The sequence below is a fragment of the Eublepharis macularius genome, chromosome 4 (assembly GCF_028583425.1).
Source record: "Eublepharis macularius isolate TG4126 chromosome 4, MPM_Emac_v1.0, whole genome shotgun sequence".
Taxonomy (NCBI): domain Eukaryota; kingdom Metazoa; phylum Chordata; class Lepidosauria; order Squamata; family Eublepharidae; genus Eublepharis; species Eublepharis macularius.
Window position 1 is genome coordinate 103,776,087 of NC_072793.1, and position 21,885 is coordinate 103,797,971.

The following is a 21,885-nucleotide window of genomic DNA, read 5'->3' on the forward strand; positions in this document are numbered from 1 at the left end:
CCAACAGCATTGAACCTGGGACAGATAACCTGTGTTGAAATGGCCATGCTCTACACCAAGGAGTAAGAAATCTATAGTATACTGTCCAGCCCCCGGAACCCTCCCTTTGTACCCTGGTGCCCTTGGCAAACCTAAGCACAAGGTCCAGTTATGGTAAATCCTACCCATCCTCTTTTTGGCCACATTAGGCCCAGTTATGCATTATTATTTATTTACAAAATCTATACCAAGCTTTTCTACCCTCATCAGGGCCTCCCAAGTCAGCTAACAGATTACGAAATTACATAAAAATATACATATTAAAGAGAAGTCTTAAAAAACCATTAAAACTAAATAAAACACATCACTCAAAAAATTACAATCAAGTTGCAATACACAGTGGGAAGTGTCTGTTTTCTTCCCAATCTGACTCTAAATAGCTTCTAAAGGATTTTTTTTTGTTCAATCACTATTTCAATGCTGTAGAAAAGAGCAAGAGTCCAGTAGCACCTATAAGACTAACAAAATTTGTGGTAGGATATGAGCTTTAGTGAGTCACAGCTCACTTCTTCAGATACCATCCAATGCTGTTCCTCTTGCCTGCAGTCAAACTTTTCCTTGGCATTATTCATATTTATGTGTAAGCTCCTGATAACATTTTGCTTCCTGCACTTCCCTGATGCTCTCTTTTATAGCAGTGTTTTTAATGCCCAGTGCATTCACTATTAAGCTAAATGTGTTTTTGGCTTTAAATTACGACCCTCTGTTCACAACATGTTCCTGTGCCCTTTGTCGCAAATGAGTGAATGTTCTATGTCCTTTACTCACTGGGGCCCACCTTTCCGGCTACATTTTTTCAGGGCATTCTTTCATGGACATTTGTAGAACAGTCACCTGCTTTACCATCCCCTCCTTTATAAACTCTTTTTGACAGATGTTCATGTGAGATGTGAAGCAGCTCTTGGGAAGGCAGTCTGCCATGGTCTCTTCATCTGAGGGCTTCACATCCACCTCTTCAGTAAGTCACAGGGATGCCGGCTGAGCACCCCTCCCCCTGCTCATGTCTCAGTTTTGACAGAAAGACACTGAGTGGAGGAAGGGCACTTCTAGTTTTATAGAAAGTTCTGGAAATCATCTCCATGACTGGCCTGGGCCTGCACAGTACCCAAAGCGTGATGGCACACTGTCATAAAAAGCCTTCCTCTGTTGGAAGAGGCATCAGATGCAGGTTCCACTGCTAGCAGAACCTTTTTGATATGTTATCTTGTAGGATATATTATTTGCGAAAAATGGTTGGTATTGTGGAAGTGCAAATTTTGTTATAAAAGATACTGTATGTGTGAACACTTTTTGCTTTTTTTTGTTATTTAATTTGTCTCCTCAAAGGAAATGTTTGCACCTGATTTATGCAGAATGCACATAATTCCTGGACAGCATTTGCTAAATGATATGATCAAAACTAAGGTTCTGTGGACATTGTCAGGACATAAAGTGATCTTCAGTGCTCAGGTAAAATAATTTGTTATTATAGGGACTAAATTGAACTTCTTGTAATGGAGCTTTAAATTCATTCTCATCTTGTGAATCTCTTGTTCTTTTGTTTTCTTGCCACTATTCTAAAGTCCTATAGGACCTTAACCATGAGATGCTCACTATTTCCTCACAGTGCAACTTTTATGTTTTGTTCCACTTTTCAACTGCTTCTTGAGGATTTAGTCTGAAAGCATTTCACTATTCTCTTTGCTTTTCATTTATGTACAATATTACAATATTTTACAGTCTAGACTAATAATAGACTTGTAAACTTTCTTTATAAATCAACCATTCACTCCTGTTGCTTTTCTCCTATGTTGCTGTCTTTTTCTTTGTTGTTTTTGTCAGAGCTATTTATTTATTTATTTTATTTATAGTCCACTGTCCCCGCAAGCAGGCTCAGAGTGGGTTTACATCATAGATACATAACAACAATTAAGAACAATTAAAAATGTTGGTAGCAATCATGTAGATACAGCATTAAACAGAAAAGGCAGTTCATATTGCACCCTACATCTCAGCACCTCAAGTCCACAGAGTGAGGTGGTAAAAATGCAATCAGTGTAGGTTTGGGCATATATCCCCTCCCCACTGGGAGGGGCCAGCTGGATGATTAATCTGCTTCAACCCCCATAAGCCTGGTGGAGCATCTCCATCTTGCAGGTCCAGCAAAATGATAACAGATCTTGTTGAGACCGGGCCTCCACAGAGAGTTCCACCAGGTAGGTGCCAGGACCGAAAAAGCCCTGGCCTTGCTTGAGGCAAGACGAACCTCCTTGGGGCCAGGGATCACCAGTAGCTGTTTGTCTGCTGACTGGAACAGCCTCAAGGGAATGTAGGGCCAGAAGTAGTGCCATTGGTATGTATGTCCCTGTCTGCTAAAGGCCTTAAAAGTCAAGACTAGAACCTAGAACCTGACCTGGAACTCCACTGGGAGCCAGCACAGCTGGCACAGAATAGGCGTAGTAAGTGACATGTGCCACTGCATTCTGAACCAATTGTAACTTCTAGAGCAGACACAAGGGCAGCGAGCGAGTTACAGTAATCCGTCCTGTAGGTGACCATTGCATGGATCACTCTAGATCACAGGTTGACAGGTAGGAGGCAAGTTGCCTGGCCATCTGAACTGAGGGTGGTACAAGCAAGCAGGTGCTGCACTGATTATTTGTGGGAATGGGCCTGTCATAGATGTGATACTACACATGGGCTGTTTCCAAGCAAGTTATTTGTCAATTATGTTGGGAAGTAGGGTTTTTCTTGCTTCCTTAAAACATTGTGGTTTCTCAAGCTTTTCTCTGATATTTCTCAAATGTGCTTTGTTCTGACATTTTGGAAATGAATACAATAAAAGGCTGAATGTCTGCCATCTGGGTACAAAAATTTGGATTTCCCCACCCACATGGCAGCCATTTTCCTTGACGCTGACCCTGCAGTGGTCATTTCCACCCCCTACCATGGGGCCTTTTAATTTTTTAAAATAAATTGGCAATTGAATATTGTTATATTGATATAATGGTATACCAATATGCATAACATGGCCTCTGAAATTCCAGCTTTCGTTTTTTTTTAAAGACATAATTCTTTAGTCCCTTCTGTTACAGAGATATAAAGAGAAAGGCAATGGAAGGGTCTAGAGACTTACTTTTTAAAAATGAAAGTTGAGAATTCAGAGAACCTGTTACACATATTGGTGGTGCTTTTCCCCCTTAAACTCTGAACATAAGAAACTCCTCCATCATTTCTGAAAATACTTCTGTTATTTCTCTTGCAAAATATGAATACCTTTCCCTTCTAAAGCCAACCACATATCACTATTCTATGGAGTAAACAATATTCACTATGTGCAGCAATGGCATAGAGGATGTCTACTGTATAGATTTTAACTGGTATAATAGTTGTTTCCTTTCTGCAGGGAACCCTGAGTCTTGAAATTCTGCGAGGGGTCCCGGTATCTAACAGAATTCCTAGCATCTCATACTACAGTGGGGTTGGAATGGAGCCAAAAGAGTTAATAGTATAAAATATGTGTTTTGGGATTACCTTTAAATGAATAATTTCTAACTATGCTCTATTTGGACATAGCAACAAATTGAGGTTAATCTGGGATATATGCAGAGATATATGATATTGGTTGTGCTTGTGCCTCACTCCCTTGCCATGCAGAAAATCCCAGTTAGAAACTCTAGGTGGGTAGTTGTATTAGCAGTTAGTGGCAAAATAAAATAAGAGTACAGTGGCATTTTAGACACTAACAAAATTTATTCCAGCATAGGCTTTTGTAAGCCAGTGCTCAGAGCGCACTTTATCAGATGCATGCACATCCATTAAGCTGATGCATTTATATGAAAGGGTGCAAGCAACAGAGGGCGGAGGGTGGGAGAGTTACAACTAGAGATGGGCATGAACAGAAAAAACCCAAACATGGTGTTCGTTGTTCGTTGTCATCCACGAACAGGGACTCACGAACAACCACGAACATGGCCCTGTTCACGAACATGTTCGTGGCTGGCTGTTTGAGCAGGCCAGCAGGCTCTCCTCCAGCCATCATCCAAGTTTGGTCAAGATCCCTACTGCACCACTCCCAGAAACCTGACCTGAGCAAGCACCAGGAAAGGTACCAATAAAAAATAACAGCTTGGCCCCAGAGCCTGGCAGCAGCCCTGGAACTTGAAGGGGTAGATCCCTATCCCACCATACACAAAGAAAATTCAAGCTCCAATACACTCTCTCTATCAAAATACCAACAGCAACTGTCTCTCCCTCTCCACTGTCTGCAAACTAAGCCAGAGCTGAGAGCCCCCCTCCATACTGCTCTTTGCTCCCTTGTAACAAATTTGGAGCTCCACACTTGAAAGGAAGACCTGTCTATCAAGTGAAATTGGGCTTAGATTGGGGGTTCCAGGGCAACAGCAGGAGCTCAGACAGAGTTCAGACAATCCCTGCCTAAATTGACAAGGGAATTGATTGCAGGTGCCAGACTGTTTGGCTTGACGAACAGCAACAAACAGCAACGAATGAGGCTTGCAACAACCACCTGTTCGTTTAGAATAAGGCCTCACGAACAGCTTGTCCGCGAACAGCAGATTGGGCTGTCCGTGGCTTTTTTTTGTTTGCATTGCTGCTCATGCCCATCTCTAGTTACAAAGACAAGTGAGTTTAAAGTAAGATAGGATGTAAGTCTGCTTAGGATTGTACTGTTGAACTGTGTATCACATGGGTGTCAAGAGGCAAGGATTGGTTTTGTCTTCCCAGGATATTTACACGCAGTAGCAACTTTATTTGAAGCCATTTGAAGCCATTTCTTTATTTGAAGCCATTTGAAGCCATTTCTGGTTGAAATGATGGCCCCTGCAGGGCTTCCAAGAGCCACCATGGACCACCCCCCACCCCAGACAAAGGTTTCTACTTGGCCTCCTGCAAACACACAAACATAAACAAGGATGCTTGATTATTGTAAACCCCCTTGAAGCCCATGGAAAGGCAGGGTATTAATGTTTTAATAAGTAAATAAATAAATAAATTAGAAATTATATATTTTCCCAGCTTCCTGGGCATCTAGCCCCTAGGAATCATATCCCTCTAGTATCTTCCCCCTCAATGGTTCTCTTTCATGAAAATAGCAAAACAAGAATCAAAGCTATCTGGTTCAATCAATCTGGTCTTCCAAAAATCTTGCTGACCTAAATAGGCACTTCAGCCGGTTTCTGAAGACTAGTTTCCTGGGTAGCCAAATGGTTATAAAAAGGTTTAAATAAATTAGTTAGGCAACTTAATTTCTATTTTGTGATGGAAATTTTTTATTCAGTTATTTCATTTTACAAATTTACAAGACTTTGTGCTCAAATATGTACACAGTTAACATCTTTTTTAAAAAATGACCATTTCATTGCAAAACAGTAAAATTTAATTGATATTACCACTTGCAGGTAACTAACATGGTTCTTTGTACAAGTGAAAAGCATGAATTCAAATCACATTATGGTTACTGCACTTTTAGAGTGCAATCCTAAACAGAGTTTCTACAGGGCCCAGTTATACCCTTCTAAGTCCATTGAAATTAATGTGTGAGCAGTTAGCCCGGCCTCCACCATTTTAAGACCTGCTTATGATATAAAAATCATAAGCACTTTGAATCAAATGCATTTTAATTCGCATTAGCAAACTGCCTAGCAACAGAATGTTGTCAGCCCCCACCTGGGAGAGTGAGTTATGAATGGAATGTCAATAAAAGCTGAGTGATTGGGCATGATTGGCTCCTGCCTCCCCACACTGTGGAATGTACTATCTTGCCAATAGAGGTCCTTGTGAGTCACCACCCTAAACATTTCAACCTCCCCTCTTACCATTGATTAAATCCTGTTCTGCAATCGAGGGCCATCAATCAGCTCTGATAAGTTTAAAAACTCTTCCTGGGAACATTTAATGAAAACTAAATTCATCAGCCATCTCCAGGAACATTTAATTAATTGCTGTTTCTTTGTAAGACACCAAGAGCAACCAATCTAATTCCTTTGTCATGCCCCAGCAGCACCAATCAAGATACTCAAACCTCTTGTCCTTCCCAGGAAACAACCATTAAGGTCTTTGCCCTAATGGCTGAAGTCACTCTCCAGCCTCAGGGCACATCCAGCCCTATAAGAACCCTAGGTCTGCCCCAATCAAATCGAGCACTGTGTTGGGCACCTACTTTGAATCTTAGCACTGCTCCCTTAGAGTCGCTCTCTCTCTGGCAAAAGACACAGGACGTTTGAAACCATCTTCCTCCATGGACTACACTATTCCTCCGTTGGTAACTATATCCCAAATCCCCAACCTCTGGCTAATTTCCTAGGACTCTGGTGTGCTTGTGTGAACCGTTTATTTGTCTCTTGTGTGTGTGAGTTTTCCTCTTTAAATAAAAACTACTCTTTATTTCAAAGAACACCCATCTTGTCAGTTTCCTTGGGGAAGGGACCCTGTAAAAATTGGTGGAGTATCCTGCTTGTTACCCCTCTCGCAAAGCCTTCTCCTTGCTGCTAATTCCCCACTACTCACAAGGAGACCAATTCCAGTAACAAATGAACTTAGAAAGTGTAACTTTTTTAGAATTGAGCTATATATTGCTGTTTTTTCTCTGTATAGTCACAAATGTTTATCATTTCCTCATCATGTATTCCTTGTGAAAGAAATATCCAGTTCCATAAAATTTCTTAAGGCAAATGCCACAGTTCATCAGTTGTTCCCCATTTTTTCACTTCCTCATATAGTTTTATATTTAGTGTTGTGTTTTGTGGACAAGAATGTTTTCATCTGTGTTTGCATGGAGTCAAAGCAATCATGCTACTACCAACAAGACCAAGTGACCCAATCTGTCAGATAAGCTGGGTTTCTATCACATTAAAGCTTTTACCATATAACAATGCTCTATTACTTTCTTAGATTCAAAGCAAGCACTATAGTTATTCAGATGTCCCAGGAGAAATGAATACTGTCATGGATCCAAACTTTCCAGCTGCTAATGGGATTATTCATATTGTCAACAGCAACACTCTAAGGAAAATACCTTCACTGGAAAACCTTGGAAACCCTCAGGTATGTTGAGAGCTCAGTTTGCTTTTAGAAAAAGGATTTGGTGGGAAACACTTTTAATTAAATATCTTTCAGCTAATGGGCATATTCAGACTTCTGTCCCAGTTAGCTCCAAGGCTGCTTCTTCACCTGGGTTGTTTTCCCATGGTTAAGCAGGTTGCTGGTGTGATCATGTGTGAGATCACATAGATTCAAGATGACAGAGAGTTATCCCTTTTCTCTCTATTGTTAGCATGGTTTCCCTTTCACACATGATACTTGTGAAAAAACCCCACCCCACTGCTGTGTTCTCAAGTGACTGTCAGGATTCTCTGCCCATCCTGTTTTAATATTTTTTTATTTTGGGATACATGTGTAGCACTGCGGAGAAATAGTGCAATACTACAACTTTTTAAAACATCTTCATGCATTTGCCAGGCACTGCAGAATTATCTCCTTGCCCCATTTAAAAGACTGGCTGAGGAGTGGGGAACTCCTGCAATTATTGCAAGAGACTGACCCCTTTTGATCATCAACAATGAAAAGAGTAATTGACTAAATAGCACTTTACAGATGTCCTGCAATTACGTTGTATCTGTGTACTTTAATTATTTTTTAGAAAAAGATTTGAAATTTTGAAGTCTTGAAGTATCAGGACAAATCATGAAGGATTAGGAGAACAGGCAACCACAGATTTCACTGATACTTGCAGAGGGCTGGAACAATAGCACTGGACTGTTGAAATGGCTCTATGTCATGGCTCTGATCTGATCCCCCCCCCCGATTTTTTTTTAATTGGTGCCAGCAATGTCAGGCTGTTTCTGTGTGTGTGTGTCTGTGTGTGAATTTCCCAGCAACCACAGGGCAGTTCACTGACAAAATACAGAGGGAGGAAAGGATTATTTCCTTTCATTCAACATAAGGCAGAGTTTCCCTTTCAGACACAAGAAACTGGTTGTGCCAAAAAAGTCCTGCTACCGAAACACCAGTTTTTCACAGGTTTAAAATAAAGTGGATTTTTTGTGGAAGGAACAGGCTGCTCATAATTTGTACATGAATGGTGGACAACATCATGCTGAAAAAGGAAAAAGAATCTCATAAATTGGATAGCTGAAATGGAGGGAATTCTCCATGTGAAAGCAGCCCAAGAGCTCTGCTATTAAACAATTTTCTCAATTGAACCTCAACCAATATCTAAATGCCTGAAAATAGATTGACAATATGATTGAAGTTCCATATGAACCTTAATATGCATGGAGTCCCTAGTAGCAAAAAGCGCACATCTCTCTTCCTACCATTTTCAGCAATGAACGCTATAAGTAAAGAAGCGTAAATCTACTTTTTCAGGTGCAATCACATCCTCCTTCTGACTTCCCAGGCTTGGGTAGGAACATTTTATAGTTATATTAACTGGGTGATCCTCTTTATAAAGTCCCATATCATATTATATGAAGCATGGCTATATAATAATTTTCCTAGCACCATATTGAAGAAATGGCAGCTTTAGAGGGTAGACCCTATGGCATTATAACCCTGCTGAACTCCTTGCTCTTCGTCTCAAGCACCACCCTCTAAAATCCAAGAATTTCCCAAGTCAGAGTTGGTTTGGCAACTCTAGTGGAGTGAAAGTATACACACCCATATGGTATCTATATTCTTTCCCATGGGCAAATAGTAGTGTTAGGAGCAATTTAAAATGAAAAAGGACAAAGGGTGCAAGGTTTAAAAGCATCTTCCTTAGCTTTGTGGCCTCTGTTGGGTTTTCCTTCCCCTCATGGCTGCTTTGAGCTATAGCCCTCCCCCAAAGGCAGCAATTCTAACAACAGATTTCTCCATAACATAACACTGTACAATAACATTTACTTGGTCATGGACTGAAGTGAAAGGAAGAGTATCTATCTATCTATCTATCTATCTATCTATCTATCTATCTATCTATCTATCTATCTATCTATCTATCTATCTATCTATCTATCTATCTATCTATCTATCTATCTATCTATCTATCTATCTATCTGTCATGGCCCAGTCTGAGAGTGAGGTCTCCTCTGGAGGAGAGGAGCCTCGTGTAGCCAGCCAGGACTCCTCTGGAGAAGAGGAGCCCTGTGTAGCCAGCCCTAGCCCTGATTCAGCAGAAACCAGCAATCAGGAGCAACAGCTGCTGGCTGATCAGAGCTTACAGCCAGCAGCTGAGGCACCAGCACCCTCAAGCTCCAATACTACAGAGGAAGCTCAGCCAGGGACTTCTACAGGTGCAGCGCAGCCAAGAGCCTCCACCCCCCCAGGTTCACCCACGCCCAAGGAACGCCGCAGGCAGCGCCAGAGACTGGAACTGCAGGAGAGACGGCGCAGTGCTCGCCTCTTAAGCCAACGCCAGCTGCTGGAGAGTGATGATGAGTAGTGACAGGATAGAGCCCCAGCAGCTGGCTGAAAACCACGCCTGGCTATAAGAGCCAGTCTGGAGGAACTGCTGGGCGTGGAAGCAACGTGTCTACTGCTTGCAACCACTCCGTGTTTCGTGAACCTTGCCCGTGCCTGCTTTTGGACCTGACACTATCGGTGACTGACCTTGGACTGTGCCTGACCTTGCTTTTGGACTCTGGACTCACTCCTGGCTTTATCTCGTGCTCTGACCACCGGTTTGACTTGGCTTTTGCTCTTGGAACTCCCCTTTGACTTTGGCTTTAAGGTTTGGACTTGAACCACCCTGCTTGGGCTGGCCCAGCCCGTGACAGATTGCTTCCACCCAAAACTCCCTGGCATGGACATGGCAACACCCACCCCAGGGAGCCTGGCAATGCTGCAGGACCAGGTACTACAACTAACCCAAGCACTGGTGACTTTGCAGCAGCAGATTGCTACTCTCCTTGCCGCCCCTGCTGCACCTCTGCCTGCAAAATGCCCAGTGAAGCCTCCTGACAGTTTTGAGGGCAATGTGGAAGAATTCCCAGCATTTCTCGCCCAGTGCCAGCTATATATTGAACTCCGGGCTAGAGACTTCCCCACAGATCAAGTCAAAGTCGGCTTCATCCTCAGCCTGTTAAAGGGGCAGGCAGCAAGATGGGCCACACCCTTGTTACTGGCCAAATCCCCTTTGCTGGGGGATTTTCCAAGCTTTGTGGCTCACATTACCGCCGCCTTTGCAAACCCACTGAAAGCTGTGAAAGCAAACCAGAAAATACGTGCCCTCACCCAGGGAGATGGGACTGTGGCCCAATATACCACTGAATTCCAGCTACTGGCTCAGGACTTGGACTGGAACGAAGCAGCCTTAGTCGACCAGTACCTGGAAGGACTGTCTGACGCAGTATTGGATGAAGTGGCTCGATCTGAACGACCAGGAGGGCTGCAAGCGCTCATTCTCCTATGCCTCCGTATTGATGGACGACTGGAGAGCCGGCGGCAAGCATGTGCGCTACGCCAGCCACCCCCGCCCCAGACCTTGCCTGAAAGGACAGCGGAACCCACACCATTGAACATGCCTTCTACCCACCTGCCTCCAGAGGAAAAGGCGAGGCGTCATGCCCACAACCTCTGCTGGTACTGTGGTGGGGTGGGCCATTTTGCCGATGGGTGCCCTGCCAAAAGAAGGACCCGAGCTATAGTCCAGGAGCAGACTCCCACTAAACAACTTGTGGGAACGGCCAATGCCTCCAGTGTTCCTCCTGAACCCTTCCTGGTGCCAGTAAAGCTGTGCCTGCCTGATGGCCGATGGCTATTTGTGTATGCCATGATAGACTCAGGGGCATCCCGCTGCTTCATGGACGCCAAGTTTGCCGCACAGCACCGAATTCCCTTGCGGGCAAAAAAGACCCCCACCGTAGTTGAGGCCATTGATGGGTGACCGCTACGTTCTGGGCCCGTGGTCGAGGAGACCCAGGACCTCCTCTTGCAGATCCAGCAGCACCGTGAACGGCTCTGCTTTGATGTGGTAGGCATCCCTCAGTTCCCGCTGGTCTTGGGACTTTCCTGGCTTTGCTGCCATGACCCGGTTATCCGGTGGGGCCAGTTGGACCTCTGCTTCCGGGACCCATGCCCACACGAAAATCAATGCCCAGGTCCCATTGCAGCCGCTGTACAGGAGGCCTCTGTGATGCCAGAGGAATACGCAGAGTTTGAAGATGTGTTTGAGGAAAAGGGAGCAGACCAACTTCCCCCTCATCGGCCATATGATTGTGCCATAGACTTGATTCCTGGAGTCCCCCTGCCAGTGGGACGCCTGTACTCGTTATCAGAGCCTGAGTTGGCTGCACTCCGGGACTTCCTCACCACCAATCTGCAGCGAGGGTTCATCCGGCCCTCTACCTCGCCTACCTCTGCCCCAGTCCTCTTCGTCAAAAAGAAAAGTGGAGAACTCCGGCTGTGCAATGATTACCGGGCCCTGAACAAGATCACCGTTCGCGACCGGTACCCACTGCCTCTGATCTCCGACCTCTTGGAGCAAGTCAAGGGAGCCCAGATCTACACCAAGCTGGATCTTCGGGGAGCCTACAACCTGGTGCGTATCCGAGAAGGCGATGAATGGAAGACCGCCTTCAGTACCAGATATGGACAATACGAGTACCGGGTAATGCCCTTTGGCCTGACTAACGCACCAGCTGTGTTCCAGAGACTGATGAACGACATCTTTCGAGATATCCTGGATCAGTTTGTCATTGTTTACCTGGATGACATATTAATCTATTCACGTGATGCGTCGCAACATACTCGGCATGTGCGGACGGTGCTGCAAAGACTCCGGCAGCATGGCCTATTCGCCAAACTGGAAAAGTGTGCATTTCACCGGCCTACCGTGGAATTCCTTGGCCATGTGCTATCACCCCACGGAATCCAAATGGACCCAGCTAAAGTCGAGGCTGTACAGACTTGGCAAGCCCCCCGTTCTCGGAAGGATGTGCAGCGATTTCTGGGGTTTGCCAATTACTACCGGCAATTCATCCCCCAGTTTGCATCCATAGCCGTCCCTCTCACTCGACTTCTCCGGCCTCGAGAACCTTTCCGTTGGACACCGGAAGCCAGCGAGGCATTCCTGACCCTGAAGACACGCTTCGTCACGCAACCAGTCCTTCGATACCCGGATCCCCAGCTACCCTTTCTAGTTGAAGCAGATGCCTCCAGCACCGCCATTGGAGCGGTGCTCTCACAACGGGCAACCCCCTCTAGCTCTCCACAGCCTTGCGCCTACTACTCTCGCCAGCTGACCCCCGCTGAAAGGAACTACACCATCTGGGAGCGGGAGCTGCTGGCAATAAAGGCAGCCTTTGAGGTTTGGCGGCATCATCTGGAGGGGGCTCGGTACCCAGTCCAAGTGCTCACTGACCACCGGAACCTCGAACACCTCCAAACTGCCCGCCGTCTCAACCAGAGACAGATCCGCTGGTCGTTGTTCTTTTCCCGTTTTGATTTCAGGATCACCTATGTTCCCAGCTCCCAGAATAAGAAGGCCGATGCTCTGTCCCGAAAGCCAGAGTACAACACATCCCCCGACCTGGAACAACCTCCAATGACCATCCTGGCTCCAGAAACTTTCGCCGCCACGCAACCCCCTCCGGGGCTGGTGGAGGAGATACAGACTCAACAGCTGCTGGACCCCGTTGCCCAGAAGTACCTCCAGAACGTCCGGGGATCTCCCCATCCCCAGGCAGAGGGATTTGCAGAGGAAGAGGGGCTACTGACCCACCGAGGCCGGATTTATGTACCCCCAGGCTCTCTACGAACAAAGGTACTGCAGCTGGTCCACGATTCTAGACCTGCCGGGCACTTCGGCCGCCACAAGACAATTCATCTCTTGACCCGTGACTTCTGGTGGCCCCGGGTGCAATCGGATGTGGCCCGGTATGTGGCAGCCTGTGAAACGTGTAGACGGGCCAAAGACGTCCCCGGCAAACCTTCTGGTCTCCTGCATCCACTCCCCACACCCACTGGGCCATGGAGGACTATTTCCATGGATTTCATTACAGACCTGCCCTGCTCCAAAGGCCACACCTGCATCCTAGTGGTGGTGGACTTGTTCACAAAGATGGCCCACTTCGTTCCCTGTTCTGGACCCCCCACTGCTCAGGAAACGGCACACCTGTACCTTCAGCACATCTTTCGACTCCATGGGCGTCCGGATCATATAATTTCTGATCGGGGAGTTCAATTCACCTCTCGGTTCTGGCAGGCCCTGCACTCCCTTCTTGGCACCCAAGTCCACTTATCCTCAGCACACCACCCCCAATCTGACGGGCAGACAGAGCGCACCAATGCAACCCTGGAGCAATATCTGAGATGCTACACAAACCATCAACAGGATGACTGGCTAGCTCTACTGCCTTTGGCCGAGTTCGCATATAACAATGCAGTGCACTCCTCCACCCAGCAGACCCCCTTCATGGCAAACTATGGCCACCACCCTCGTTTCTTCCCTAGCACAGCACCATTGTCGGGAATTCCAGCCGCTGATGATCGCCTCCAGGAACTCCAATCCATGCATGAGCTGTTGCGGGAACAACTCCAGCTTGCCAAGGGAAGCTACAAGGAGGCTGCGGATCGGAAACGGCAACCTGGTGTTCCCTTGTCTGTGGGTGATCGGGTCTGGTTATCCACCCGCCATATCCGCAGCCAACGGCCCTCCAAAAAGCTAGATGCCCGGTTCCTTGGACCCTTTGTGATCACAGACCAGGTGAACCCTGTGGCCTACCGCCTGCAACTACCACGAACCCTCCCGATCCATCCTGTGTTTCACCGGTCCCTTCTAGTCCCGGCTTCACCCCCGGACCCGCACCATCCCGGGCCACCGCCCCCTCCGCCTCCGATTACCATCGAGGGGCAAGAGGAATATGAGGTTGCCCGGATCCTAGACTCACGTCGCCGGCGGGGGCAAGTACAGTACTTGGTGGACTGGAAGGGGTATGGGCCGGAAGACCGCTCATGGGAGCCTGCCGTGAACATCCATGCCCCCCGTCTAGTCCGACAGTTCCATCGGGCCTATCCTCAGAAACCGGGGCTGCCCGGGCCGCAGAAGAGGGGGGGCCTTGGGAGGGGGGATGGTGTCATGGCCCAGTCTGAGAGTGAGGTCTCCTCTGGAGGAGAGGAGCCTCGTGTAGCCAGCCAGGACTCCTCTGGAGAAGAGGAGCCCTGTGTAGCCAGCCCTAGCCCTGATTCAGCAGAAACCAGCAATCAGGAGCAACAGCTGCTGGCTGATCAGAGCTTACAGCCAGCAGCTGAGGCACCAGCACCCTCAAGCTCCAATACTACAGAGGAAGCTCAGCCAGGGACTTCTACAGGTGCAGCGCAGCCAAGAGCCTCCACCCCCCCAGGTTCACCCACGCCCAAGGAACGCCGCAGGCAGCGCCAGAGACTGGAACTGCAGGAGAGACGGCGCAGTGCTCGCCTCTTAAGCCAACGCCAGCTGCTGGAGAGTGATGATGAGTAGTGACAGGATAGAGCCCCAGCAGCTGGCTGAAAACCACGCCTGGCTATAAGAGCCAGTCTGGAGGAACTGCTGGGCGTGGAAGCAACGTGTCTACTGCTTGCAACCACTCCGTGTTTCGTGAACCTTGCCCGTGCCTGCTTTTGGACCTGACACTATCGGTGACTGACCTTGGACTGTGCCTGACCTTGCTTTTGGACTCTGGACTCACTCCTGGCTTTATCTCGTGCTCTGACCACCGGTTTGACTTGGCTTTTGCTCTTGGAACTCCCCTTTGACTTTGGCTTTAAGGTTTGGACTTGAACCACCCTGCTTGGGCTGGCCCAGCCCGTGACACTATCTATCTATCTATCTATCTATCTATCTATCTATCTATCTATCTATCTATCTATCTATCTATCTATCTATCTATCTATCTATCTATCTATCTATCTATCTATCTATCTATCTATCTATCTATCTATCTATCTATCTATCTATCTATCTATCTATCTATCTATCTATCTATCTATCTATCTATCTATCTATCTATCTATCTATCTATCTATCTATCTATCTATCTATCTATCTATCTATCTATCTATCTATCTATCTATCTATCTATCTATCTATCTACCAGATATTCATCTCACCATTCCTCAGAACTCAGAGCTAGGTAAATGGTTCTCTCTTGCCCATGCTCAGTTGTAGATGTTAATTTACATACACAGACAGACATGTTTTAATAATATATTGCCTAGAACTGAAATTGGATTCTACCTACAAATTATCTGTTTCTCATACCACCTTGTTTCTTTTTGCAGAAAACAATTGGAGAAATTCTTGCTTCTCTGGAAATTGCCAGCCGATTTGAAACCATCTTAGAAGTAAGAATGTTTCCTCCGTGGTCTTGGTAGATGACTTCCAAGTTAGTACCATGGCATTCTATGAGGAATTTTGGTTGTTGTTAGTTATATGCTGCTTTTGTTTTTAAACATTACCTATTTAAAACAAATGAAGATACCTATAAAAATCAAAAGCTTTAACAGAAAGTGGAGACTAAAAGCAATGTGACAAGACTCATGCAGTTACTCAGTAGAAATACTTTTTTTCTTGATTCCGCACAGTATCATAATACAATTGTACACCTCCAGGGCTTTCTTCAGTTGTTCTCCAGTCTTTCTCAAACCTGCTTTGCTCCAAAGTTTTGGGAAAGATCAAAGCCTTTTTGAATCATTCAGTTTTGCATCATTTGTAGAAATCTAAGAGAGTGGGGGATCTCCTGACTAGAGATGGGCACAAACCGCATTACAAACTTCAAAAACCCACAAAATTGGCAATCACACGATCGCGATCTGGTGGTTCATGATTGTCCATGGCCAATGAACCAGCATTCGGGAGAGGTCTGGTTCGGTGCATTCAGCTGCGGTTCAGGAAGCCAGACACTCAGGCGCCAGCAATCAATTCCCCTGGCAATGGAGCCAGGGGAATGCCTGAACTCTGTTTGCGCTTCTTCTGTCGCCCTGGAAACCCGAATGGAAGCCCAGCTTACCTTGATCAGCAGGTCTTCCTTCCAACCACAGAGCTGCAAAGCGGTTACAAGTTGGGAGAAGACACCCAGGGGACGGAGGGGGGAGGGGGTGTTCTGTAGCCATGGGCACTCCAATCTCATCCCTGCAAACCCTGACAGGCAGCTCTGAAGGCCAAACACAGACCTCCTGCGTTGCTCAATGGGACCTGTGCTTATAAATAGCCGTGGGCTCCCAGGCTGGGTTTCACTTTCAGCGAGCAGTGGAGTGAGACAGAGCTCTTGCTTGCCACTTGCTAGCCTTTGGGGACAGAGACTGAAAGTATAATTGAGCTTGGATTTTTGTGGGAGTTTCCTGGGGGCCTTGGATTGGAGAGGGTATAACTCCAAGATCCCTTTTGCAATCTTGTCCAAACTTGGATGATCGCTGTAGGAGAGCCTGCAAAACACTCCCTGGGAATATGGGCTCTCTAAGTGCCACGGGGTCCATTCCGTGCCCCACGAACCGCGAACCAGTTCAGCAACGGAAAATGTTTGTTGCGGTTTGTGACTTTGGGATCGTTGTCGGCACCGAACCGCAAACCGCTGGATCGTTAAATTTTTTTGGTTCATGCCCATGTCTACTCCCTACCTTTTCAGGCAGGCCGTTCCACAGGGTAGGGGCCACTACAGAGGAAGCCCGTATATGGGCTGCTGTTGATTTCGCCCATGTTCAGGGTGGCACCTGCAGGAGACCCTGTTCAGATGAGCAAAGCTGCCATGAAAGAACATAGGAAGGGAGGCGATCTCATAGGTATTCTGGGCCATTTCACTACAGCTGTTAGGCAGCGATCCAAGATTTCTACTGCATCCTGAGGGGACCTGGATAGTGAGATATAGAGTTGGGTGTCATCTGCATATTGGTGACATCCAACTCCATAGCTGTGAATGAGTTCTCCTAAAGTCTTTGTATAGAGGTTAAATAACATGGGAGATAAGAACTCTGTAAGATACCTCCCATTCTGGAGACAGCTGATCTTGAACAGCAGCCCTTTGGGTCTGTCCCATGAGAAACAATTTAAACCAGTTCAGGGCATATCCTTTGATGCCCACTTCTGTCTTTAGATGCCTCACCAGGATGGCATGGTCTACTGTGTCAAAGACAGCAGATGGATCCAGGAGGAGCAATAAGGGGGCATGGCCTTTATTTATATTCAGACAGAGATCATCTACTAACACTACTAGTGCTGTCTCTGTCCCATGTCTTGATCTGAATCCAAACTGGAAAGGGTCTAGAGTGCTAGAGTTTTCCAAGAAGATCTGGAGTTGGTCAGCTACTGCTCTCTCAATTACTTTGCCCAGAAAGGGCAGGTTAGAGACTGGGTGATAACTGGCCACATCATTTTTGTCTAGGGATGTTTTTTTTAATTAGTGGATGGATAACCGCCTGTTTGAGCAGCTGGGGGACGATGCCCTGAGTTAGTGATTGATTTACAATAGACCTCAGTGATTCACTTATGTGGTCCTTGCCTGATTTTAACAGCCAAGATGGGCAAGGATCAAGCATACAGGTAGCGGCTTTCATAGATGTCAGGATCCTGTTAATATCTGTCATTGTAATAGAATTGTAGACTTTTTTGATAATTTTTTTCAGGCAATGTGATTCAATTACTTCCTCATGGAATATGTGAACTTTTTGGAATTTTTTCCTAAAATAACCTTTCAAAATTAATGCTTTTCCACTATTTTTTTTTTAGAATAAGATAATGTTTAAATAAGATCATTTTGTATGCAAGGAGAAAATAAGATCCTAAGGACTTCTCAATAATGCACATATTTTGAAAGAGAACCTTCTAGAGAGTGTTCATCTGTAAGAGAGGCAGACATGATAAAAGCACTTTTTGTCTGCCTTTGAATTTTGAGGGGGAAAATTGAAAGTCTCCATCAGTCTTTGCATTGTTGAAAATGGCTACTTTAAAACATGTTTACTGCCTTTAAAAATCAAGAGTTTTAAAAAAATGATTTTATAAAAAAATTATTCAAGACGATGAGAAAAAGGCCATAACTCAACACAGAAGCCCTGGGTACATGACATGCCAGTCCTCCACAAGCTAATCTAATGAACCACCAGGGGGCATCGGATCCCACAGAGCGTTCTGGAAACCAATTGGATCCATGAGTCTCCATGGGCGAGCATAAATCAGCTTGTCGCCCTTGCAGGAGCCTTCAAAACCAAGTGGTCTGACCATGGCACCAGTTCAACTGCTTCCAGATCCACATTAATCCCCATCCCAAAGATCAGATCCAGCATGTGGCCCACTTGGTGTGTAGGGGTCAATACAATTTGGGAGAGTCCCAGTCCTGCCATGGAAGACACCAGTTCTGCAGCCTGTATGGAGGCAGCAGCATCAGTGTGGACATTGAAATCCCCCAGCACTACTAGTCTGGGGTACTCCAAGGCTCACCTTGCCACCACCTCTAACAGGCGTGACAGGTATCTGCCAGTGCACTAGGTGGTTGGTACACCACACAAATAGCCAAACTCTCTTCAGCACCCCACACTAGGCCCACTACAGTCAATGCCAGAGATTTCAGGGGCAGTGAGCCGCCTGAAAGAGAAAGACACTTCGGTAAGAATTGCCACACACACCCCGGCCTCCCATTTGGGACTGATGAAGGACTGAGGACTGGAAACCTTCCAAGGTGATGTATTGTCGAAGGCTTTCACGGCCGGAGAACGATGGTTGTTGGGGGTTTTCCGGGCTGTATTGCCGTGGTCTTGGCATTGTAGTTCCTGACGTTTCGCCAGCAGCTGTGGCTGGCATCTTCAGAAGTGTAGCACCAAAAGACAGAGATCTCTCAGACTGAGAGATCTCTGTCTTTTGGTGCTACACCTCTGAAGATGCCAGCCACAGCTGCTGGCGAAACGTCAGGAACTACAATGCCAAGACCACGGCAATACAGCCCGGAAAACCCCCAACAACCATCTTCCAAGGTGACTGTTTATAATAATAAAAATAATGATGTTTACATTTGATTTATATACCGCCCTTCAGGACAACTTAATGTCCACTCAGAGCGGTTTACAAACTATGTCATTATTATCCCCACAACAAAACAGCCTGTGAGGTGAATAGGGCTGAGAGAGCTCCAGAGAACTGTGACTAGCCCAAGGTCACCCAGCTGGCTTCAAGTGGAGGAGTGGGGAATCAAACTCGACTCTCCAGATTAGAGTCCCACGCTCTTAAATACTATACCAAACTGGCTCACCTAGGTTTCAGTCATGCATACTAGGTCCATATCGTTCACTGCAAAAAAAAGTCCTGCAGTGTTTTGGTTTTATTATTTATGGACCTGGTATTGCACAGCATCAGTGTCAAAGGGGGGGCTAATTATCCTAGCTCCACAGCCAGCATATCTCAGGATGGAACGCAGGTTAGAAGGACACCAGCCACTCTCCTTATCCACTACTCTCTGGCTTGCTACTCTTTCGACCAACCAACATTAGGTGTTCACTAATTTCAAGCTGTACTAATTCTGAGCCATATAGTCTACAATTAATCTTAATGGCCTATTTACCCCCACCCCCCTTAGGCTAATCAATCCAATTATGGTTCAGTCCCGAATGCTAACAATTCCAATTTGCAGCAGAACATTTTTTTATAGTTAATTTTATTAATTTAGAGGTTAAGGCCACAAACAAATGAGGGTGGTGTAATTTATAATATAATCTAAGGGAACAGTAATTATTACTAAGGGACAATAATTTAACAAACTCCACAAGCCTCCAGACCACCTGATATAACTCAGATTTGCAAGGCCACTTCAGGGCTTGTTGTATTACCAGGCAGCTGCCAGTAGCCCAAATGCTACAAGGCAAGCACTTCAGGGCTTGTTGTAACATCCAACAACTGCCAACAGTTCCCAAAGGCCAGTAGATTCCCCACTCTGAGGACCTTCCCAGGCTTTCAGATTGTCCAAGGGGAATATTCTGTGGCACTCCAAGACCTCCAGGCCGTTTGATATTCTCTGCATCTGGAGGACTATCTTAGAGACAGTTCCATGGTGTTGCAAGGCTTTCAGGAAATCCCAGAACACCCCAAGATGCTATCTGCTCTCCAGGACACTCTGTTCTTCAGCACAGGACTCTGATATTCTCCAGAGACTACCAAAAGCGTCTGTTTGCCTCTGATGTTCTCCTGAAGTCACCCACCAACCTCTGTTGTTCTCCACTGGTTTCTGAAATGCTCTATCCATTGCAGGGCTGTCCAAGCCTGCATAGGCACACCCAGAGTACCCCGAGGCTTCCAGAGAAGTGCATCCTGAGTAGAGATGGGCACGATCTGCATTACGATCAAAAAAACCCCACGATAATGGCATTTGCACAATCGGGACCTGGTGGATCATTGTCTTCCATGGCAAACGATCCAGCGGTCGGGAGGGGGCTGGACCGGGGCTGGATGGGGCGATCAGGATAGGATCGAGAAGCTAGACATTCAGGCGCCAACAACCTATTCCCCCGGCAACAGAGGCAGGAGAGGAAGAGGTTAAGAAAGAGAGAAAACTTTGAGTGCGGCTATCAGCAGAAGCTGTTTTGCGCTCCTCCTGAGTTCATTCAGTGTGTTGAAAGAGTTAACACTGAGAAGAGATCTCTTCTCAGTGTTAACTCTTTCAATGCACTGAATGAAAACAAAAACCCCTTGCTTTGAGAGCAGCTATCAACTGAAGCTGTTTTGCGCTCCTCTCCTGAGTTCATTCAGTGCGTTGACACAGTTAACACTGAAAAGAGATCTCTCTCTCCTCCTGGCTTCTCACCCCAGTGCCTGCTTTTTGCAAGAAGTTGACATGTGATTTGATGTTTCATTTGTGTTTTTCCTATTTAAAAAACCATAGGATCTGCGAGGATCCGTGTGGATCCTGGTTTTACTTTCTTCCTGTTTAAAATATGCTTTTGGAAGACTGGCTGCTTGCTTTTAAAATCGGGTGGGGAGGAATGGATTCTATCCCTGCTTTTTTAAAAAAGCTGGCTGAAACTTGTTGACGGGGTGTCTCTCTCTCTCTCTATTTGGAGAGGCAGGGACGGGTTAAAAACTCCCCCCCCTCTGCTCTAAGTGCGTGCGTGTGTGTGAGAAAACATCCCCTCCCTGAGGGGAGGTGGCTCGTCACCGGGTTAAAAACTCCCCCCCTGTTCTAAGTGTGTGTGTGTGTGTGTGTGTGTGTGTGTGTGTGTGTGTGTGTGTGTGTGTGAAAATGTCCCCTCCCTGAGGGGAGGCGGCTCGTTGCCAGGTTAAAAACTTTTCCCCCATCTGCTCTAAGTGGGGGGGGGCGCCCCTCTGATCCCAGATCCCAGATCAGAAACAGGACTTGATCAGAGTGAATCGGTGATCTGGGGTCGTCACCAGCACAGATCCATGAACAGCTTGATCGGTATTTTTTTTTGGATTGTGCCCATGTCTAATCCTGAGTACCCAAAATACCCCAAGGATTCCAATCTTGTGACAGGACTGGGGAAATCAAAAATTTCCTACCCACATAGCAGTAATCCAAGCATTGCAGTGATCATCCCCAAAACTTTGCAGCAAAGCAGGTTTGGAAAAGACCAGAAAAAACCAAGGGAAACTCTGAAAAATATATGAATATACTCTGAGGGAAGCAGGAAAATACCCACTTCCTAACAACATTGAATCTAGGACAAATAACCTGTGTGGAAACAGACTTAGTTGGATCAGGATCTATTTATAGATATGATCTATATATCACTGTGACACTGAGAGATCTCTGTCTTTTGGTGCTACACCTCTGAAGATGCCAGTCACAGCTGCTGGCGAAACGTCAGGAACTACAATACCAAGACCACAGCTATACAGCCCGGAAAATCCACAACAACCATGATCTGTATATTCACTTTTATGCTGCTTGAAAAATG

General features: G+C 46.2%; 1 protein-coding gene across 3 annotated transcripts in view; it reads left to right on the forward strand.

Annotated features, from left to right (window-relative positions):
* STAB1 (stabilin 1) overlaps window positions 1-21,885 on the forward strand; it is a 154,092-nt gene that overhangs the window by 28,602 nt on the left and 103,605 nt on the right. For all 3 annotated transcript variants that reach the window (XM_054976233.1, XM_054976232.1, XM_054976231.1), the window contains exons 12-14: window positions 1,366-1,488; window positions 6,931-7,083; window positions 15,277-15,339. In XM_054976233.1, coding sequence (XP_054832208.1) covers window positions 1,366-1,488; window positions 6,931-7,083; window positions 15,277-15,339 — 339 coding nt within the window. The remainder of the gene's footprint in view (window positions 1-1,365; window positions 1,489-6,930; window positions 7,084-15,276; window positions 15,340-21,885) is intronic.